The sequence below is a fragment of the Ochotona curzoniae genome, unplaced genomic scaffold, assembly GCF_017591425.1.
Source record: "Ochotona curzoniae isolate NIBS_2020 unplaced genomic scaffold, NIBS_Ocur_1.0 scaffold_4701, whole genome shotgun sequence".
Classification (NCBI taxonomy): Eukaryota; Metazoa; Chordata; class Mammalia; order Lagomorpha; family Ochotonidae; genus Ochotona; species Ochotona curzoniae.
The window spans coordinates 84,442,448-84,463,518 of record NW_024467122.1 but is presented as its reverse complement, the minus strand read 5'-3'; the positions used below and the strand labels follow the sequence as shown (position 1 = coordinate 84,463,518).

The window sequence follows — 21,071 nt, the reverse complement described above, 5'->3', positions numbered from 1 at the left end:
CGCAAGTGGTTAAAGGTCCTCGCCTTGCACGCCTGGGATCCCATATGGGCGCCGGTTCTATCCCGGCAGCCCCGCTTCCCTTCCAGCTCCCTGCCTGTGGCCTGGGAAAGCAGTCGAGGACAGCCCAAGGCTTTGGGAACCTGCACCCACGTGGGAGACCCGGAAGAGGCTCCTGGCTTCGGATCGGCATAGTATCGGCCCGTTGTGCTCACTTGGGGAGTGAATCATCGGATGGAAGATCTTCCTCTCTGTCTCTCCTCTCTGTATATCCGCCTTTCCAATGAAAAAATAATAAAAATAAATCTTTAAAGAAAAAAAAAATGACTGATTAAAAAAAGTTCAAAGCTCTTCCCATTTTGAACAATCTAGTATATCATTTATCATAGTTCTTCAAATACTATGGCAAGAAAAGTCTCCCCAAGTAAAATTCTAAATCCTTTTAGAGATTTTAAAGCCATTTTATTATAAATTCCTGATACATTACACCCTTGGTTGTTTTTACCTCAAATATAATTTAGCAATGAGAATCATTTATGAAAAAAAAAAGTACTTAAAAAGGTATCAAAGTCATTAGCATAGGAATGCAAAGGCACTCACTAAGTGGCCACCCACTAAGTGGTCCAGCCAGGTCACAAGGCCGTCCCTGGAACTCCAGTAGGTCTCACGGCTCCACTGGGGCTCTGAGAGGTTTTTTGATCCCCTTCAAAGTGGCACCAACTGAACCAGCTCTTCTGAAAGAAATCTTTACAAATGATTTTAGCCGAATTCCTCTTCATATGGACCCACTCTGATGGCTCAGGGATGACAAGGAAACTCAAAGACTTAAACAAATGCAATCATGCATTCTTGAGAACCAACCTGATAAGCTACTGGCTTCACTCTACTATTAGTATGTACACATGTAAGATTTTAACTGATGAAAAACTCAGTAACATATTTATTTCATTAAAAGGACCAACAAATGGAACAAATATATTTTATTTTAACTACTCCAGCCCTGGACATGGCAGGGAAGGCCGCGGAGATGCACCCAGAACATTCAGCACCAAAGGGAAAGGCAGATGTTGAGTGCTCATAGCCGGCTGCTAGCACACCAGCCCCTGCCGCATCTGTATGATCTGAAGTAAGGCCGCCTGTACATCCTCATCCATGTGACCCTGGAGAGACATGAGAAAGGAGAGTGAGAACATTACAGACAAGGCTTTGTCACACAGCACGACTAACTCTCTGTCATGTGACTAAGAAAGTCAATTCATAAATCATGCACACCATGACTGCTCTTAATTTCAGTTAACAGGAAATAAATAGACACTCTGCCCCCTTTCATTTTTGTAATGATTCCAGTAGCCTAAGTGATTAGCAAGTAAACAAGGACTTTTTCTGTTGCTGCTCAAGCTTTGGTTTTCATTCACAAGAGTGACTGAAGAAAAACAAATCCCCATATCCACAGTTTACATAAACAGAACCACATGTCATATCATTTTGCAATGTGCTTTTAGAAAACACTTCCTACAGGTACTTAATTATTAGACAGTATCATATTCTAGGGATGTTTAAAATGTGCTTGTTCTTGCCCTAATGAAGAACATTTGAGATAATCCCAACCTGTTGGACAGAATCCCAACAAAAACCTTGCTGGGTCAAAGTGACTATTCATTTGAGGGGATGTACAGTAACTGTGAAATGGAGACTAACATATCCAGATGTGAGGATACAATGCAGTATGCATTTCTACTTCCAAAGATGGACTTATAATGAAATTGTTTACTAAATCCTGACAATAGGAGTCTGGACTCTGCCATTGTCCATGCCCACAATGATGGACATATGACTGTGTATGAAGAAGAATACTTTAGCAATGATATCGAAGAACTAGATGGGGGAGTAACTGGAGAGGGGTTAAGGAAAATATCAGGAGCCCATGTAACTGTATCATAAAATGATAAATAATAATAATTAAAAATTATTATGTTGGATAATAAAAACAGATTATTTTTAAAAAGCCAGGCTCAATTTTTAATTGTACCAAATCCTATGGAATTTCATTCCACTGCAATACATCTCTGCACGCACACAGTCACTCATTTCTTACATGCTGTGCCATCCTGTTCAACATCTGCCAGGCCTAATAGTCAAAGATGACACCTCCTATTCAACTGCACCTCCCCCACTACTGATGAAATGTCTTCTGACATGAACATTAACCAAGTGTATGTATATATATATATTTTTTTTTTTAAATATATAACACGTTACTATGTACGTATTTTTAATCTGACAGGCAGAGAAGACAGAATAGTTGTGAATGTCCATCACCTGGTTTATTCCCAAGTGCCCTGGCTGGGGTGGAAGCCAGGACACAGGAACTGAATTCTAGCTCTCCCATAGGATTGGCAGGAAACAATTATTGGGGGAACTATCTGCTGCCTCCTCAGGTCAACAGTGACAAAAAAGCTCGAGTCAGGAATAGAATCCACCCAGTATATCACAGGAAACAGGCATTTCAAAGTTACGGTAAATGCCTGCTCCTGCCACACAGATTTCAAAAGAAGCCATAAATTAAAAAAAAAAAAAAAAAAACGAGTAAGAGAATGATTAAAGGGAACTTAATATGATAGGCTTCCAAACCCACTTCATTTGTGTTTTGTTTTCACTGGAGTACAAGAATATGGTTCAGCACAACACTTCCTATTTACAGAAGTTTGGCTTCAAAATTTGTTTCTTTAACATTCGCATGTTTAAATTTCCAGCATTCATCTCAGCTGGCCTATCTGATTGTCTTGGGTAACTCTGATGCCAGAAGACAAGACTATTTCCAAGGTCAATTACTTTTGTTATGATTCATTACAATTTACTCAAAAATCATTTGAAATTTCAGCAGTGCTTACTGTACAAGTAGCAAGGCTCGTTGGCCGGTTGCATCTTTCAGTGGCCAACACGATGACCTCCTCACCTGTCCTACTACAGTTGTCTGCACTTTCCTTTTTCCTTCCCAATCATCCTATTCCACGGTTAACCAGTAGGCCTTTCTCAGGACTGCAATAAACAAAAGTTCCAGCCTACTTCGTACCTAATGAATCTTATCATCTTCTAATTCATTCATGTTGACTGGTTTTATCTCTATTGCTTATAGAATATGCCAGCCTATTGACTTTCAGATTTCTTTTTCTGATTTTATGTTGAGTTCTCTGTTAAAAGCTATCTTTGAAAATTTCTTTATACTTTTTTCCTTCCCTTCCATCTCTCTTTCATGTTTTTATTTAAACTGTGTCACCCAACCCAAATGGTTCTTCTTATTGCGCTATGGTTTACCATCAACACACATGGATTTGCTCATCTTCCTTAGAGAACTACTCTCAGAACTTTGGAGACACTTCTCACCTAGTTTTCATAAATCATTAAGTACAACATGCTTCATACTAAACATTTTTTATATTAACATATTTTATGATATAGTTCCACAGGTTCTGGGTTGCCCGTGCCCTTCCCCAAGGTCCCACAGTAAACATCTTCTTAGTGTGATGTTTTTCAACAGCCTTCTCAGTACACCCCTGAAGAAGGGCATAATCTGTGCTTTACTGACCCAAGACTGACTAAGACATTATTATCTCCTGAAAGACACACTTTTCTTTAAAGATCACAATTATATGCATGCCATTTTCATACTTCTCTAGCCCTTTCTGCACTTAGGGATTAGTCCTAAACTACCAAGGAACTTCTCTCCATGCTCTTCTCTGGGCTGACAGCCTTGCGATGATCACTACACTGATGATCCACAAGGTCCGGAGCATGGAGGTGGAGGTGAAGAGGTGATTACCAGGACCATCCTGCTGATAGCTCAGGCATTACTGCCAGCCAGGACACCGCAGCATGAGCTGCCATTATGTGTTGAAAAACTGTCTACACTCGGCGAAGGCTGGTAAGACAACTATGAACTTATGCTGCACCACCTACAGATTTGTAATTTTCCTGGGATATGAGCATCCCATGATGAAAAGAAACACAACTGCTTTTAAATATTGTTTTAAATAACCATATGGGGTAGTTATTTTAAATTATTGTCTATGGTACTGTTTCTAAAGAAGCAGTTCCTTACCTGCGCAGCACTAAGAAGGTGTGTCCGGTAAATTGCAATGACTTCTTGGTGCTGTCTGTCGGCATCCTAGAAATGTGGACAGAAGAAAGTATCAGCATTCATGTTCCCAAAGACAGCCAATGACAGTGCTGCCCCTAGGCCTGACATTACACGGCAGTATTACCAGGAAAGTGCATCTGCTGCTTTTTTTGTAACAATTCACCCAGAATCTGCCAGATGCAGGGGGCCCACATGACAACAGAATGCCCTTTACCAGTGAGCGTGTGGGGACACGCTGAGTAAAGGCAGTGCCACTCACTCTAGGTGACTGGATATTCTTGCCTTCTCACATGCAAGGCAATGCCTGAGCAGACACACACTTCCTCGGCTGTGGGTCAGGGACACAGCTCCCCAGCTCCTTAACCCACAGCTACACCGTGCTCAGCTCAAGCTTCTGAGGCTGAGGGAGCTCCTTCCTCACATCACTTTGGGCTTAAAAACCTCAGGGACGAATCAGAGTCATCAATGGCATCCTCAGTATGGCCTCAGATATAAGCATCCCTCAAAAACCTCACAGACTATGGTATTGAAATATATTTATTCTGGGGCAAAAGCATTTTGAAACCATGTGTATACATCAGTTCCTATTCACAGGCAGGCCATAAAGTTTACCCTGGGCCTCTATTTGCATTTTGCTTTACCCAGGAAGACCCTCCCCTTACTTAGGAAAACACCACTTATTTTACATATTCAACACCAACACTCCTCTCCCCTTTAAAAACAAATCCTACAATCCCAGTTCTCTTTCCTGAACCTGCTCAGGTAGGAGTGCGTCCCTTAAGATCATGTGTTGGAGTCTTAGTTCCCAGTGTGGAGAGGTTTAATCCTCATGGTTCAGGAATGGGGTCCTAGTGGAGGACGGCTTTGGCTCTGCCCTGGCTCAGGAATGGGGTTCCAGTGGAGCACAGCTGGCTCTGCCCAGGATCAGAAATGGTTTCCCAGTGGAGGATGGCTTTGATTCTGTCTCACTTCCTCCTGCCACATGACCACCCGCTTGAAACTCCTCTTGAGGGATGTGGCCCCTTGATCATGGCTCTTCAGCCTCCAGAAACATACACCAAATACTTCAGTTCACTCTAAACCTCCTAGGTGTTGGTATTGTAACAATACAAATGAACTAAGAAAAAACCTTTATCACTTAGAACCACTACAGTAGTTTCTTTTTTTATATATAAAATTTGCTTATTCGTTTGACAGGCAAAGGGACAGAGAAAGGCAGTAAAAGAGCTTGCAATGACTAGCTCATTTCCCAGATGCCTGATAGGAGCAAGGTACCAGGGCAGTCGAGGCTGGCAGCATGGTCCCCTACAGAGCTGGCAGGAGACCAGCTGTGCGAATCTTCACTGTTGCCTGCCGGGCACTCACCAGCAGTCAGAGTAAGGAATGTAGTTTCTGGCATACAATGTGCACCAAATAAATATGATCAAAAAACCAGTTTATCAGCAACGTTTAGCAAAAATAACTCTGTGTGTAGATCTGGATCTTTCAGGCAGCCTAACACACACTTGCCCCCAGGAGCCACCAGGAGAAGCCTCTGGGTACTCACGGCCAACTGTTGCCTCAGTGACTTCACTTGGTGCTGCAGACTGTCGATGAGCTGACTCTGCCTCTTGGTGGGGCTGCCACTCGCGTAGGTGAGTTGGGAAAGGCCGTTGAGCGCCTGTTTCAGCCTTTCTACATCATTCAGCAGTTCAGTTATCTTTTTAAAAGAGGAAATGGTAGTGAGAGAAACACAAATCAATTTATCCAATTATGAGGAACATCTTTGCACAGAAATAATTTCTGAAGCAGAAACTTCATCTTTATATTTAAAAAGTGAGGTATAAATACTGCCAAGATGTTCACAGTATATACACTATACTTCTATTTCTGCAACTAAACTCATCTCATTATATACCTTGCAAAAGAAATATCAAGAATTAATAAACAGAGAATCAAGATGGCAGAATAGGATAAGGACACGTTTAAACGGATGCAGAAACATTCCATCAGGATGAAGCACAGAGGACACAGTCCAGGAAATAGGAGAGGATAGAACAACAGCAGAGGGGTACCTGGAGACTGACAGACACAGGAAAGCAGCAGACACAACGGTGTGGTGTTGCAGTGACTGATACTCCAGCAGCATTCAGCTAATGTCAATCTGAACTCCACCAGCAGCCGGAACTCCACCAACAACCAGGTGGAAAGGGACTTTCACTGGGAGCTTGGGAGGTGAACCCAGACAAAGAACTCTCCATCCTGCTGATCTGTTTGATTTGACCAGGAGCAGAGACAGAGCAGCAGATCCCAGATGGGCAGTGCGAGAACAGGGTGGATTTCTGCCCAGTCTGCCCCCTAGAGCCGAACTGGGTGCCATTTTGCCTAATGAGGCAAAGGCAGGGAAAGGACTGAGCATACGCTGAGCTGGGAATGAACTCGTTTTTGACTCAGTTAACTGCATCAATGCAGCAGGTAGCTACAGGGCTACCCAAGACAGGTCTGGGTAGCCCTCAGACCTGACAGCCAACAGATCAAGAACTCTAGTAGTGGTACATCAGGCACCATTTTATACACTGTGGCAAAAGCCTTAGGACTGCAGGGGATAACGGTGAATTGTGCATGTGCTGAGCTCTTGAGAACTCACTGAGTTCCATGGATTGCACTGGTCCCACAGGAAAATAATACCGCCTGTGGCATCGTACAGCTCAAAATAGGTCCATGTGGCACCCAGACCTAACATCCAACAGGTTCCGGCAAGATCAGCACCAACAACAACCTAATTAGATAGGATACCTGGTGTCTCCCTAATCCTGGGACCTGCTGCAAGTGGAAGTGGGAGAAAGGTTGTACAGACAACGGTGCAGCCTCAGCACAGTATCACAGGGGAGGAGAGTGGTGAGCCAGGACTTGGGACTACAGAGTTCTTTGTGGAAATCTGACATAAGAACCCAGACCTGGAACTTGCTGGAGGGAGTGGCACAATTGGCTGCAAGCAAAGAGTTGTGTACCAACTGCAATAGGTAAAATCACATTGTAGACCTGTGGGTGACAGAGCTTTGAAACCTGCTCCAAGGAGAAGACTCTGCTAACCAGAAGTGCAATGACCAAGAGCAAAAGAAGAGACAAAGGCACAATGAATATTGCTGAAAACTCCCCTGCAAGGGAAGACATTAGAAAATGGGCAACACAGAATTCAGAAAACTCATTTTAAAGATTCTGATGAACAATGAGAAGCACATACAGGAGTTCCAAGAATTTCAGGAATATTTTACACAAGCAACAGCAGCAATAAAGCAAATCAAGGCTGATATATCAGAAATTAAGAACACAATAGAGCAAATTAAAAGTACAGTGGAGAGTCTCCAAAACAGAATGAGGCAAGCAGAAGAAAGAATCTCAGAATCGGAAGATATCTCCTGTCACCAGGGGGAAGCAAACAAAAAGCTGGAAGAAGAGCTGGATCAGGACAAAAAAAGTATTCAAGAATTGAAAGACACTATTAAGAGGTCAAATATAAAAATTATGGGAGTCCCAGAAGGGGCAGAAAGAGAAACTGGTTTTACAAATATGTTTAATGAAAAAAAAAATAAATATGTTTAATGAAATAATAAAGGAAAATTTCCCTCATCTAGAGAAAGAATTGGGAAACAACATATAGGAGGAGCACAGAACTCCCAACAGGCCTGATCAAAAGCGATCTTCACCAAGACACATGATGATCAAGCTCTCTTCAATCGAACATAAGGAAAAGATCCTTAAATGTGCATGTGAAAAAAATCAATTACATATAAAGGAATGCCAATTAAACCCACAGGAGATCTCTCACAGGAAACTCTACAGGCAAGAAGAGAATGGAGTGACATATTCCAGATCCTGAAAGAAAAAAATTGTCGGCCTAGAATAACATACCCAGCAAGGCTGGGTTCTCACTCACCCAGCTACCTGGCAGGAAGCATTAATAACTGCTTCTCAAACTGACAAACAACATCAGTCATCAACATCTACATTTGACCAATTTGCTGCAAATACCAGTTTCTAGGCTCTTGAGTACTTTTTCTGCAAACTGCCCCATGAGTATGGAAGACAGGAAGGAAGAAGTTATACACCTTGCTCTAAAAAGATGGCTGAAGATTAAGCACATGATTTGAACACTGTGATATACAGTTTCAATGGGCGGTAAAGAAGGGAGTGAGGAAACAAAGAGGAAAGCAGGGAGGGAGGGAAACCATGCACTTTGCAAGAACCGTGCAGTCAGGTTAGATTGCTCAAAGAAGGTAGCAGGTGAGAGAATAAAGTGTCTGAGGATTCGACTTAGTGAAAAGACAGGACAGGGTAGCCACGGGCCAGGAGATTAGTCTGCAGAATGACGGACCTTGGCTCAGTCTGTGGAGACAAGTGAGCCAAGATCAAGCCTAGGATGCACGCTCCCTGGGGTCAGGGTTCCTTGTGACAAAGAAACAGCTTTTAGCTCGTCTCCTCTAACCCCATTGCTTACATGGCACAAATCACTGGATCCCCAATGAAGCAACTAAACCCTTGTCTCCCCATGTGCCAGCAATTCTTAGCGGCTCCAACTGCAGCAGCAGAAACAAAACTGCTTTTGACATTGTTAATTCCGTTTTAAAAAAAAAATCAGAATTCTTTGCATAGCAGAGGTCAACGGGACAGGTGGCCTGTTTTAGCAGTACAGTGAGTCTATCTATGGGATGTGATGAGGGAGTCCCATTCCCCTACCCTGCCAGGTCCGTACTGGCATCTCTGATAAGCGGCCACGGAGACTTGTTTGATGCTTACCTTGTCGTCTTTGGCTTCGAGCTGTTTAGCAGATTCTTGTATTCTTCTCTGTAGCTCAGTGACCGTTGTTAGGGACCTATCGCATCGTTCCTTCTGATCCTGGAGTTCCTGTTCAATGTTGAAATGCACCAATTCCTTCTCCTCATTTGGGGAAAGCTCCTTCATCTTCTCACGCAACCTCTCCTCACAGACTTCCTCATACTTTCGATTCAAATTGGCCAGTTGTTCATTTAAGTTGGAAATCTGAGCCTCTAAGTCTCTTTTCATTGTGTTATACTTGGACAAATCAACTACCTCTCTGGCTTCCAGCTGTCTGATCACCTGCCGAGCCCTCTGAACCTCGGTCTGGAGTTGGGAGACTTCTTCGGTTCTGCTTTGGTTCTCCTCTTCCTTTTCTCTCAGACGAGCCCGGATGAGCCCAACCTCCTCCTCCAACGTTCCCTTCACCTGCAAGTGCTCTGTCAGGGCCACAGAAGAGTTCTTCTGGTTCTCCAGTAGCTGACGCAGTGTGGCCACTGTCTGCTGCTCTTCCTCGAGGCATTTCTTCTTCTTCTTCAGTTCTTGCTCTAGATGCTCTATTGTGCCGTTAAGGCTGCTCTTCAGAGCCTCCACCTGTTCCACAGGGATGTGCTGTTTCTGCAGAAGACTGTGCACTGCAAGCATCTCAGAGGTCTGTTTGGCACTGGTTTCTACCAGCTGCTCATTCTCCTTCTTGACCTCTGCGTATTTCTGTGACAGGTCATTGACCTGCTTGCTTAGCTCGTCAGCTTTTTGGCTGAAAGCTCTTTCCTTCTCTTGAGAATTCTCAATCAAAATACCCTTAGTCTGTAAATCTTTCTCAAGAGCCAAGATATCCTTCTTCAACTTGTCATTCTCCTCTTTGGTTTTCCTAGTCTCTTCCTCTCTGATCCTAGACTTCCGTGCCTGCTCTGATAACTGCTCTTTCAGCTCTTTCTCAGTGGCTTTGAATTTGCGCTCACACTCTTCAAAGCTGATGATGGGAGCATATTTGAGCTTGATGCACTCCTGTATCGTGTCCAGCTCCTTTTTCTGGGCTTGAATTTCAGCATGCAGCGTGGTGATCTCCTCCTGACCTTTTTTGTAATCAGCCATCATTTCTGCCCTGTCAGCCTGTGCCTTCTGCACGCTCTCTCGCAGAGCACTCACCTGTGCCTCGTGCTCTTCTAGGCGGATGTACTCGGCCTTAATGTGGTTCTGGGTGTTCTCCAGGTTTCTCTTCAATACTTCATTTTCGTCTCTCTTTTTTAAAAACTCTTGGTTTGACTGTTCCAATTTTTTCTTCACATCCAACAATTCTCTCTTAGTTTTATCTAAAGTGTTATTCAGCGCCATTTTAATCTCTTCATGGGTCTTGGTTGGCACATACTGGGTACTCAGAGTCTTTTTCAAGTGAGCGTTTTCGGACAGAAGCGCACGTATTTTCTCTTGACCTTCATCACATTTTTTATGAAGTTCAGACAGCTCTTTTTGAAGTTCAGCAATACTGGATTTCAGAGCCATTAGCTCTTTCTCATGTTGCTCAGGAGGTACATACACAGTTTCCAAATGGCTAACATTCTCACGTAAACTGTCATTTTCCAGCTGCAATTTCTCTGCTACCAACTTCTTTTCTGTGTATCTTTGTGTTATGTCTAAAAGCTTCCTATTCAAATCCTCGATATCCACATCATGTGATTTTTTCAGTTCTTGGTTTACTGTTAAAGGGACATATTGAGTTTTGATTTCCATTGTTAGATTGTGCACTTGCTGGTTGAGGCGTTTATTATCCGCACAGACTTTTTCCATTTCTTTTCGTAAAGTCTCGTTTTTCACTGTGAATTCGGTGAGCTTCTTCCCAAGCTCTCCCGACTTCTGCTCAAGGCTGCTCTTGAGCTGCTCGTGTTCCTCTGGTCTGATCCGCAGGGCAAGTTTGGCCTTCACATCCTCGAGTTCCCTCTTCAACTGCTTGATTTCACTGACTGACTTTTCATAGTCTCTTTGTGTCTCCACTAGCTTTTTTGCTTTCTCATTCACCTCACTGGATAACAAGCTTTTCATGCTTTCAAATTTTTCTTTTGGAATAGAAAGGGCCAACTCTGCTGATAATTCTTTCAGCTGCCCCTCCATCTCTAACACCTTCCTCCCTTTCTTCTCTCGGTCCATTTCACACAGACTCATGTTCTTTTGCAATCGTTTATTTTCTTCTATCAGCTTGCTCTCACCCCTCTTCCACTCTTCCACCAGCATCTCATTTTGTTGGATCTGATTTCTTAACGTGCCTACTTCAGCCGCGGCACCTTCGTACTTGGCTTTCATGTCTTTCAGCTGCTCCTTCAGTTCCTCGGTGAGCCTGAGACTCCCAGTGGCTGCCTCATTTGTTAAGTGCTCTTTCAGGGCCAGAAAATGGGTCTGCATTTGTTTAACTTTACCTTCTGACTCATACATCCTCTTCTGCACGTCCTTTAGTGCATCTTCCAGCTGCTTGATCTGCTCATCTGAGTCCTCCTTGACCCTCTCACGTTCCAATGCCAGGGCTTTGCACTCAGCCACCTTGTGAGCCAGCTCATTCTGCAGCTTGAGTCGGTCTTGCTTTGCTGAATCACAAAAAGTTCGCATTGCTTCTAATTCTTTCTTTAAAATTTCATTTTCCGAGTACGAGCTTTGGTTGGGGGAAGATAGCTCCAGAGGTCTTAACATGGATCTGCTTTGCATGTGGGCTGCCATGCCTGAGGAAGGACACTGGAATGGGGGGAAAAAGATACCAGTCACAAAAGTCTGAAGGAGATACCCTCCACACTTACCAAACTTTCAGAACTTTTAACATCACCAGTAGTCAAAGCAGTAAAGCAGCTGGACTTCAACCAACCAGCATCCAAATAAGATCAGCACAACAACATCTCCATTATGCCACAATGTCAGCCCCAACAGCTTCTCATTTTTGACAAAAGATCATGTACTATAAATATATTTTATTAATAGGTTTCACTGTTACTTTAATCTTAGCTGCCTTACTTAAGATACATATATTTTAAAAATGGTAAGAAATCATTTCGTAGGTATGGCTTCCTGTTAAATCATCTTTCACTTTAGCAGTTAATTTTAGAGTAAGACTATCAAACTCTGAATCTACTGGAAAGAAAGGGGAAGGAGTAGATTTTTTAAAAAGTTAAAAAAAAATGGGACCATACTCTCCCTTGAAAGCTTTCTTCACTTTGATATGAATTTCTAAAACACAGAATGTGTACTTAATTGTAAGGAAAATAGATTGCAAAGCTAAAACATTTTGATTATTTATAACTGGCTGCCCGTTTATATGGACAAATATGAAGAGTTAAAAGATCATTGCTGCAGAACAGAGGTTTACTAGCAAAGACAACACTGCAATTCTACTCACTGACTGAACACACTGTCATCATAAATATTCTACAAGGAACCAGAAACACCATCTTTTCCTTTTATAACTAAACACAAGAAGGTAAGACCCACTTTGATCATGAAAATCTGACTTATACACTTAATTTTAGATACAATGCTTTTCACTCTATATGAAGACCCAAATATTTTCATTCAATATTTTAATAAAATTTAAAGCCACAATACTACCTGTGAGTCGGTCATATATATTTGGCCTTGTTTAAGAAGTATATCTTCTTTTCCTAAATAGATGCAATTGAATAACATTAGTTAATATATCACATTAGTCTAAATAAGCACTTTTAAGGAAGGTACTATGAATTTAAGTTTGATTCTTTATTATTCAAACATAGGAGAAACACGTACAACATAAATCATCATTAGTCTAAATATCCGTACCATTTCCTTATTTGAGAGAGAGAGAGAGAAAGGGAGATCTACAGCCTAGTGAAGAATATCATGTATATCTCTAAATGTATGTAATGCTTTTGGACTAAACAAGCGTCATGATTATTATGTTATCTTACTCTTATTCACAATAAAAATAGCATTCTTAAAGCTCATCAGACTTTCTAGAGAAACTACATAAAATAGAAATAAAGTTATAAAATTAATGATGGAGAGTATTAAAATAATGAAAAAATAAATGCTTGTGGAACTTGTGTTTTTAAATTTTCTTCCTCCCATAAGAAAGAAGCCCCAAATTTCACACAATGAAGATCTCATAAGCAGTATGGCAAACTGTCTAAACCACACAACACAGAGGATAGAAACAGAAGAGGCTGAGCAACCTCAAAGCCTCAGAGACCACCGAGCTCGTCCTAGTGTTCCCAGCGCAGTGCCCATGTTCAGTAGCAGCTAATTTATCAGGAACAGTGAGACAAATCAACAGGCATGGATGTGTTCCTTTGCTTGAACTGAATGAATAATAAACCGTATTTTACACTTACGATTACTGAAGTGACTTCCTGGTCCTAAATGATCACTCTGAAAGCAGAAGCACAAATTAAGCCATGTTAGTGTATGCTGCTCCATTCTGTCATAACCACACCATTACAATCCTCACTTCTCATCAGTCCAGTTGCACAAAATGAGAGCATAAGCCACAACAGAGAGATCAACTAGGAATAAACTACTAAGCAGTTGAATAAAAGCAGCCAGGGACCTATTCTGTGGCTCAGTAAGTTATGCCTCCACTTATGATGATAGTATCCCAAATGGGACTACTGCTCAACTTACAATCCAGCCCCTGTTAATGTGCCTGGGAAAGCACCAAATACGGCCCCAGTCCTAGAGACCCTGCCACTCATGTGGAAGAACCAGATGGAGTTCCTGACTCCTGGCTTTGGTCTGTCCATCCCTGGCTGTGCAGGCATTCAAGGAACAAACTGGGAGAGACAAGATCACTCTGTCTCTCTCTTTCAAATAAATACATTTTTAAACAATAAAACCAGGTAGGCAATCAAGGAACACTTCATTGCCCTGCAGAGGGAAAAAAAGTGAGGCCCAATAGAATGAAAAATATGTAGTGTCTGCTGCTACTCTACCTCAGAAGGAAGAGGTATCGCCTTCATGCGAGGGACTCTCTTATATCACCACCAGGCATCGCTTCTCGGTCTTTTGGCTAAGATCAAGTGTAGTATCTGTTCTTATCAGTTTAATATCACCACCAGGGAGCTGAAACCTAATCCATCTCACTGACTGCGACATGTGATTTAACCCTTTGTGAAATTATGAAATATCAACTACTGTCAAAGTCAAAAGACTTAATGTGATTTACCAAAACTGGTCAAAAAAAAAAAAAAGAAAGAAAGAAAAATGAAAACCTGATTCAGTAATTGTTGGAAAGAGACGAATAGGTAAAAAGGAAAGGCCAAGCCCCAGGACCATACAACTTGACCAGCGCCAACTCTACTTAAGCCATTGTTTGAAAGAGAACCCTCTAAAAATCATTCTCTTGAGGATAGCATGATCTTAATTTCAAAACCAGACGATGACACAATTCATAAAACTACAGACCAATATCCTTGATGAACACAGATGGTAAGCATTCCTAACAAAATAGTAGTAAACATAACTTCAACAACAATCAAAAAGGTCATCCGTCTTGAAGAAGTAGGATTTATCTCAGGAATGCAGGGATGGCTCAACATTTGCTAATCAGTAAATGTGAGACACTACAGAAGATGAAAGTTATAGAAGCAACACAACAGAAACAGAGAAAGTACTTGAGGAATCCCATTGATAATTTTTAAACAGCTAAAAAAAAAAGTCATATATAACTAACATGCCATAATACAATAAACACAATATTATGTCAAGCCCATAGCCAGTATCATATTGAAAGGAAAAATGCTAGAAGCCTTTTCACTAAAGACCAGGAATCAGATAAGGATGTTCACTGTCACCACTTATTCTCAATATAGCCTTGGAAGTTTTGGTCATGGCCAATACTCAAGAAAAAGAAATCAAAGGAACACAAATGGGAAAGGAAGAAGTCAGTTATCCCTATTTGCAGATGACATGACCCTTTATAGAAGGCAAACCAGGAGACTCCACCAAAAGACTGCCAGAACTGTAAAAGGAATTCTGCAAAATCGTGGAATACAAATCCAACTAAGTTCCTATAAACCATAATACTCTGGCTGTGAAAGAACTCAGAAAAGCAATCACATACACAATAGTTACCAAAAATCACTAAATCAATAAAGGAAGGAAGGAAACAAACAAACAAACAAACAAACAATCCTTGGGATAAACTCAGCAAAGGATAAGAAAGATCCCTACAACGAAAATTATAAACCACTAATAAATGAAATAGAAGACTAACAGGCCCTGTACAGTAGCCTAGTAGATGAAGCTGTTGTCTTGGTGCACCAGGGTTCCATATGGATGCTGGTTTGTGGCCTGGGAAAGCTGTCAAGGCCAGCGTACTGTCCATGTCCCTGCACCTGTGCGGCAGACCCAGAAGAAGCCCCTGGCTCCTGGCCTCAGGTTGGCTCAGTTCTGGCCATTGCGGTCACTTGGGGGAGTGAACCAGCAGATGGAGGATCTTTCTATCTCTCCTTCTCTCTGCAAATCGGAACTTGTAATAACAATGGATGGAGAGACAGAAGAAAGGAAGGAAGGAACAGAAGGAAGGAAAGAACAGAAGACTATCAAAAAATTTAACAATCTGCCACACTCACAGATTGCAAGAATTAATATTACCAAAATGTTCACATTACCCAAAGCAATTTACTCAAGTCCCATTGTTAAGAGATGGGCCTTCTGTCAAATCACCACTGCATCAACATTCATGCAAAGAAGGGCAGGTAATGAGCCCCAACAGTTTGTACCCCCCTTCCACTTCTTGAGGACACAGCAAAAAGGCCCAAACACCAGCACTTTCACCTGTGACTGTTCAACGGCCAAAACCCTGAGAAACAAATTTCTGGTTGTTTATAATTATCCTGTCTCTGGCACTTGGTTAAGGCAGCACAAACACCCCAAGGCTCTTACTGTTCGACATACGTCTGAGACACTCTCTCCTACCAGGCTAAAAAGACCCATGCTGAATCAGGAACATGCCTCAGCATCCTCAGTGATGACACACAGTGTACGGACAGTCCTGCAGCTAACAGCAAAGGAGGGACTGGAAACAAGCAGCAGGTGAGGAGGACTTCGTGGGCTGGTGATGCCTGGTTTCTAGATCTGCATGTGCCCAGCTCTGGAAACTCACCTACTTTGATTATGGTTCCCTCCTAAAGGATGCTACTGCTCAACAAAGAGTTAAAATTAAAAAAAAAAAAAAATCTTCTGTAATGGCCCCAACCCAAAGTGAGTATATGCTCTTAACATACATTGCTCTCACCAGTGTCCTGACTATCCATATATACACAGTCCTTTCCGCAATGAATGTCAACGGACCATTGCTCATTTATGATACTTGATCATCCTACCTATCAACACCAGTGCCAATCTAGACGTAAAAACATAAACTGTGAAAAAGTTTGGACAACCAAGAACTCAGGGGAAGAAACCCAGGAAGACAAGCAAATGTCCATTACACGTGGCCAACTGAAAGGATCTCACTTGACTTTCGCAACTCAGTGGAGAAAGGGGCCAATCCCCAGTCATCGCACGCCCTCCACCCCAACCACCCCCAATTTTGCCCGAGGGGAACAAGCTCAGGACCTTCCACAAGCTGCCCCAGTCACACTACAAACAACAGGTCAAGTCTGAAGCCAAACCCTTTATCACTACTCAGGATGAATTAGAGGAAATAATTTTTTCTATACCTCAAAATATTTAAATCTATTTTTCAGAGTCTCAATAGTTCTTAAGCTTTCCTCATGTTGCTTTTCTTTGGCTGCCAAGAGGGACTTCAGCTTTTCTCTCTGAAATAGAAAGGAGCAAATACAGAGTAAAATCATGTAGTGCTTGCAACTGGGTTAAAATACGTGTTACAAAAGGTAAACCGGAAGCACTGTGGAGGTGAGAATTACTGACTTCCAACCTGGTGGAGTTTAACGTTGAGTACAACTGGTAATGAAACGGGCTATACAGACAAGTAACACTTGGAAAACTCAAGCCTCTACCGTCTGTTTTAAGTCAGTACACTCAGACATTTTCTTTACAGTTAGTTTTCCATCTTTCAGTGACATGTTTTACAGAAATGGACATTCAGAGGCAATAAATACAAAACCACTGTGGCCATATTTCCTCTACTGTCTCATGCAGGCTTCGTTTTTTCCCTTCAAGCAAGGACCACAAAGAGAATCCTGGCCTCCATCTCAATTCAAGATTTACACCTCAATGACAACATGGATGTGTGTGATGGTTTTATTTCAGGCCCTTGTCATAAGGAAATAAGCCTTCTCAGGGCTGATACAAATGAGGTACACAACGTGATAAAGAAAGTGATCACACACAGACAAGGAGCATGGACTGCCCTGCACAGAGAAATGCCCGTCATGAATGGGCAAGTGGCCACAAAATTGGAAACCAGGCAAAACTGGGGAGAAAAGACAGAGAGGGGCCAACAATCCCTTCCCACTGTGATCTGTGGGAGGTGAGAGTGCCTCGACACATGTGAAGCCACCTGCATAAACTCCAGATGGCGCTCAATATTCATCCTGTCATCTAGCCTCTTCCCGGAGGAAGCAGGAGGAGTTCTGATAGTGAAACAGGAAGTATGTCACCACATGGGGTCACATCATTTCCAGCTCATCACATCTACGTGTATGCCTCACCCACATCGTTATTCTCAATTTACAAAACACGCTTATCCCTTTAAAGTAAAATTCATCATTTTACCTCACTTTCCAGATCATCAGCAACCATCACTTCCTAAATTTAAAAAGAAGAAAGGTATTTTAATCCCTGAAACCTTACTTTAAAAGACATGAGCTTGTCAGACACCTTTTCATAAGACCAGCTCATGAGTGTGTTAAAGCACCTATGCTCCACCAGCTTGCTGTGAGAATTGCTCCTCGCTCTTCCTGCTGCCCAGCTCGGGAGCAATTCTGACCTCCGTTCCTAGCTGCTCCTCTTAGCCGCCACCTGTCCATTCCTCACTCATAACCCTGCTGCTTCTCTCCCAAAATGCCAGGAAACAGTTCTGTCTATTCTTAGTATAATACAGACAAATGATTACTAATTGCATTCTTCTGTTTTAACTTCTTTTTGGTAAAACATATATACAAATGCATATACAATGCCCTACTTCTCTTAGCATTTTATTAAAAGATTTATTTTTACTGGAAGGTAGATTTACAGAGAGGAGAGACAGAAAAAGATCTTCCGTCCACCGGTTCACTCCCCAAGTGTCAGCAACAGGTAAAAATGAGCCCATCTGAAGCCAGAAATGAGGAGCGTCTTTCAGGTCTCCCACGTGGGTGCAGGGTCCTAAGGCTTCGGGCCATCTTTCTCTGCCCTCCCAAGTCACAAGAAGGGAGCTGGATAGGAAGTGGAATAGTCAGGAGACAAACCAGTGCCCATATGGGATCCCAGTGCTTGCAATGGGAGTATTGGCCAATTGCGCCAGGCCCTTATATCAGTATTTTAATAAATGACTGCTCGTCTGTGTCATTATTCCTGCACATATAAAAGAAAAATAACATTTTTATTTTACACTATAATGCTAATGTTGTTTAAAGCCCTAGAGAACTCCTAGTGGCACTGGCATTACTGCCTTTGAACAAAGGTTGCATCAGGTACCTGGAGGCAGCCCTTCTTCCCTCAGCCAGCACAGTCCCAGTGCTCGACTACAACCAAGCCAACCTCTTGTGCCAGAACCATAGGACTAAAGCACTTCCAGACTCCTGATCTCAGTGAATGTGTACAAGCTAACAGGCATCTGCTTAAGCTGCCAAGTTTGAGGGTAACTCATTACAAAGCAACAGAGGACCTATAATTCACCTGGCACATCTGAAATTATCTATTTCAAATTCTATCATTTCAAATTCTATCATTTTCAAATTCCAGTGAATATTTTTTTCTTCCAAATTCTGAAAGTGTTGCTGCACCATCTTCTTGTTCAAAGGTTTTAGTCAGAGATTCAAAGATATTCTGATTTCTGAACATTAAACACAGCACTTGAGAGAGAGAGAGATTGAGAGAGAGAGAGAGAGAGAGAGAGAGAGAGAGAGAGAGAGAGAGTGTGTGTGTTCGGGGTGCTTTGTAAGGCCTTCTTTGGCCTCAGTAACTTGAAGTTTCACAATGATGCCTCAGAACAGCCTTCACTTCATCCACTGTTGGTGTTGGAAACTGAAAACATCTTTCAGTTCAGGGAAATGTTGAGTTACCCCAAGGATGACTTTTTTTCCTCTATTCTCTCAGCAACAATGACTTAGACACTGGACTTCCTGCTGTCCAGTATCCCTACTGTTTTCTATTTTCCAAGCCATTATCTTTTCCCAACACCTAGAAGACACTTCATCAGCTTAAGTTTTGCTATCAGGATGTTTCTTTTCTAAAACACCCTGTTCTTAATTAATAGATAATGATATCCTCTTGTCTCATTAAAAAATATCAGGCAAGTCTAGGTTAATTTTTGCTTTTTTGTTTTTTGAGATGTGAAAACAGACAGACAGAAATCTTCCATCTCCTGGTTAACTCCCTTAGTGCCCAAAATAATTGGCTGGAACCAAAATCAGGAACCAGGAACTCATCCAGGCCTCCCACACAGGTCAGAACCTAAGTACTACAGCCATCACTGCTGCCTCCCTGGCTCACATTGACAGAATGTCAGAATCAGGTGCTCAAGTTGGGTGCTGAACCCAGGCATGCTGGTGCGCGACATGGCCTCATAAACAGGACCCTAATCAACACGGGATCCTTAGGAAAAACACACCCCGCCCCCACCGCCAAGTCCTGTTAATGCACGATGCATTTCTTTCGAGTTTCTCCCGTGTGTGGAGCCTCCATCTTAACACAGCAAAGAGCTCAGTTACCTGGCATCCTGGTGTCTACCTCCATTTAAGAATGGGTTACTAGGGCCCCAGTGCAGTGGCCTAGCAGCTAAAGTCCTCGCCTTCAACGCGCCAGGATCCCATATGGGCGCCGGTTCTAATCCAGGCAGCTCCACTTCCCATCCAGCTCCCTGCTTGTGGCCTGGGAAGGCAGCCGAGGACGGCCCAAAGCCTTGGGACCCTGCACCTGTGTGGGATATCCAGAGGAAGTTTCTGGATCCTGGCTTCGGATCAGCATAACATCGGCCATTGTGCTCACTTGGGAGGTGAATCAATGGACGGAAGATCTTCCTCTCTGTCTCTCCTCCTCTCTGTATATCTGACTTTCCAATAAATAAACAAATCTTAAAAAAAAAAAAAAAGGAATGGGTTACTAAAGAGCTGACTGGGAGCTCTAAAAAGGTCTTAACTGCAAATAATACCCCGACTCATTAAAGAATTTCCCTCACAGGCTCTGAGAATCCTTTGAGAAGTCCTCCAGACTCGTGCGTGGCTGGGGAAGAGCTCCCCAGGGTGTTCAGTAACCAGGCAGGGGGAGGTTGGGAGGGTCTAACACAGCACCAGTGGTTTACTTGGTCCTGTATGTCCTGAATGTTCTACTCATTTCAGCACACTCAGGGACCTCACACAAAAAGAGACAGCTGGGGCCCGGCGCGGTGGCGCAAGTGGTTAAGGTCCTCGCCTTGCACGCCCGGGATCCCATAAGGGCGCCAGTTCTAATCCCGGCAGCCCCACTTCCCATCCAGCTCCCTGCCTGTGGCCTGGGAAAGCAGTCCAGAACGGCCCAAAGCCTTGGGACCCTGCACCCGTGTGGGAGACCCGGAAGAAGTTCCTGGCTCCTGGCTTCGGATCGGCATAGCATCGGCCATTGCGCTCACTTGGGGAGTGAATCATCGGATGGAAGATCTTCCTCTCTGTCTCTCCTCCTCTCTGTATATCCGCCTTTCCAATAAAAATTTAAAAAATTAAAAAATAAAGAGACAGCACTTCAGCTACCAAACCTCCCTTCATGCTCCTTAAAAGGAGAACAGAGTGGAGCAATTGAGGCTAAATTGCAGAATACAGGGGGTATAAGAATTTATTTCTTAAACAGATTTTTAAGCACTCCCAAAATCAGAAGTCTTTTCAGAGGATCTACTTTTTATGTCACTTGAGTTGCTCCACTGCTAGCCCCCACACTGAGATTTCAAGTTCTATTAAGCCACTTACTTTTAACCAGGAATTACCCCTACCAAAGCAGTACCTAATTTTTTAGCGAACAGTTTTCTTTTTTCTTTTTTCTTCACACATCT

At 42.7% G+C, this 21,071-nt stretch overlaps 1 protein-coding gene and 1 pseudogene across 2 annotated transcripts in view; one reads left to right on the top strand and one right to left on the bottom strand.

Moving 5' to 3' along the window:
* Positions 1–943: 943 nt before the first annotated feature.
* UACA (uveal autoantigen with coiled-coil domains and ankyrin repeats) overlaps positions 944–21,071 on the bottom strand; it is a 94,796-nt gene continuing 74,668 nt past the window's right edge. The window contains exons 12-19 of one of the 2 annotated variants that reach the window (XM_040968950.1): positions 17,624–17,656; positions 16,606–16,704; positions 13,276–13,312; positions 12,515–12,567; positions 8,912–11,650; positions 5,682–5,834; positions 4,097–4,162; positions 944–1,157 (exon numbers count right to left, since the gene is read on the bottom strand). In XM_040968950.1, coding sequence (XP_040824884.1) covers positions 1,086–1,157; positions 4,097–4,162; positions 5,682–5,834; positions 8,912–11,650; positions 12,515–12,567; positions 13,276–13,312; positions 16,606–16,704; positions 17,624–17,656 — 3,252 coding nt within the window. In that variant the 3' untranslated portion in view covers positions 944–1,085. The remainder of the gene's footprint in view (positions 1,158–4,096; positions 4,163–5,681; positions 5,835–8,911; positions 11,651–12,514; positions 12,568–13,275; positions 13,313–16,605; positions 16,705–17,623; positions 17,657–21,071) is intronic. The other variant, XM_040968951.1, reaches the window with a different exon arrangement.
* Positions 13,930–14,050, top strand: LOC121149722 (annotated as a pseudogene).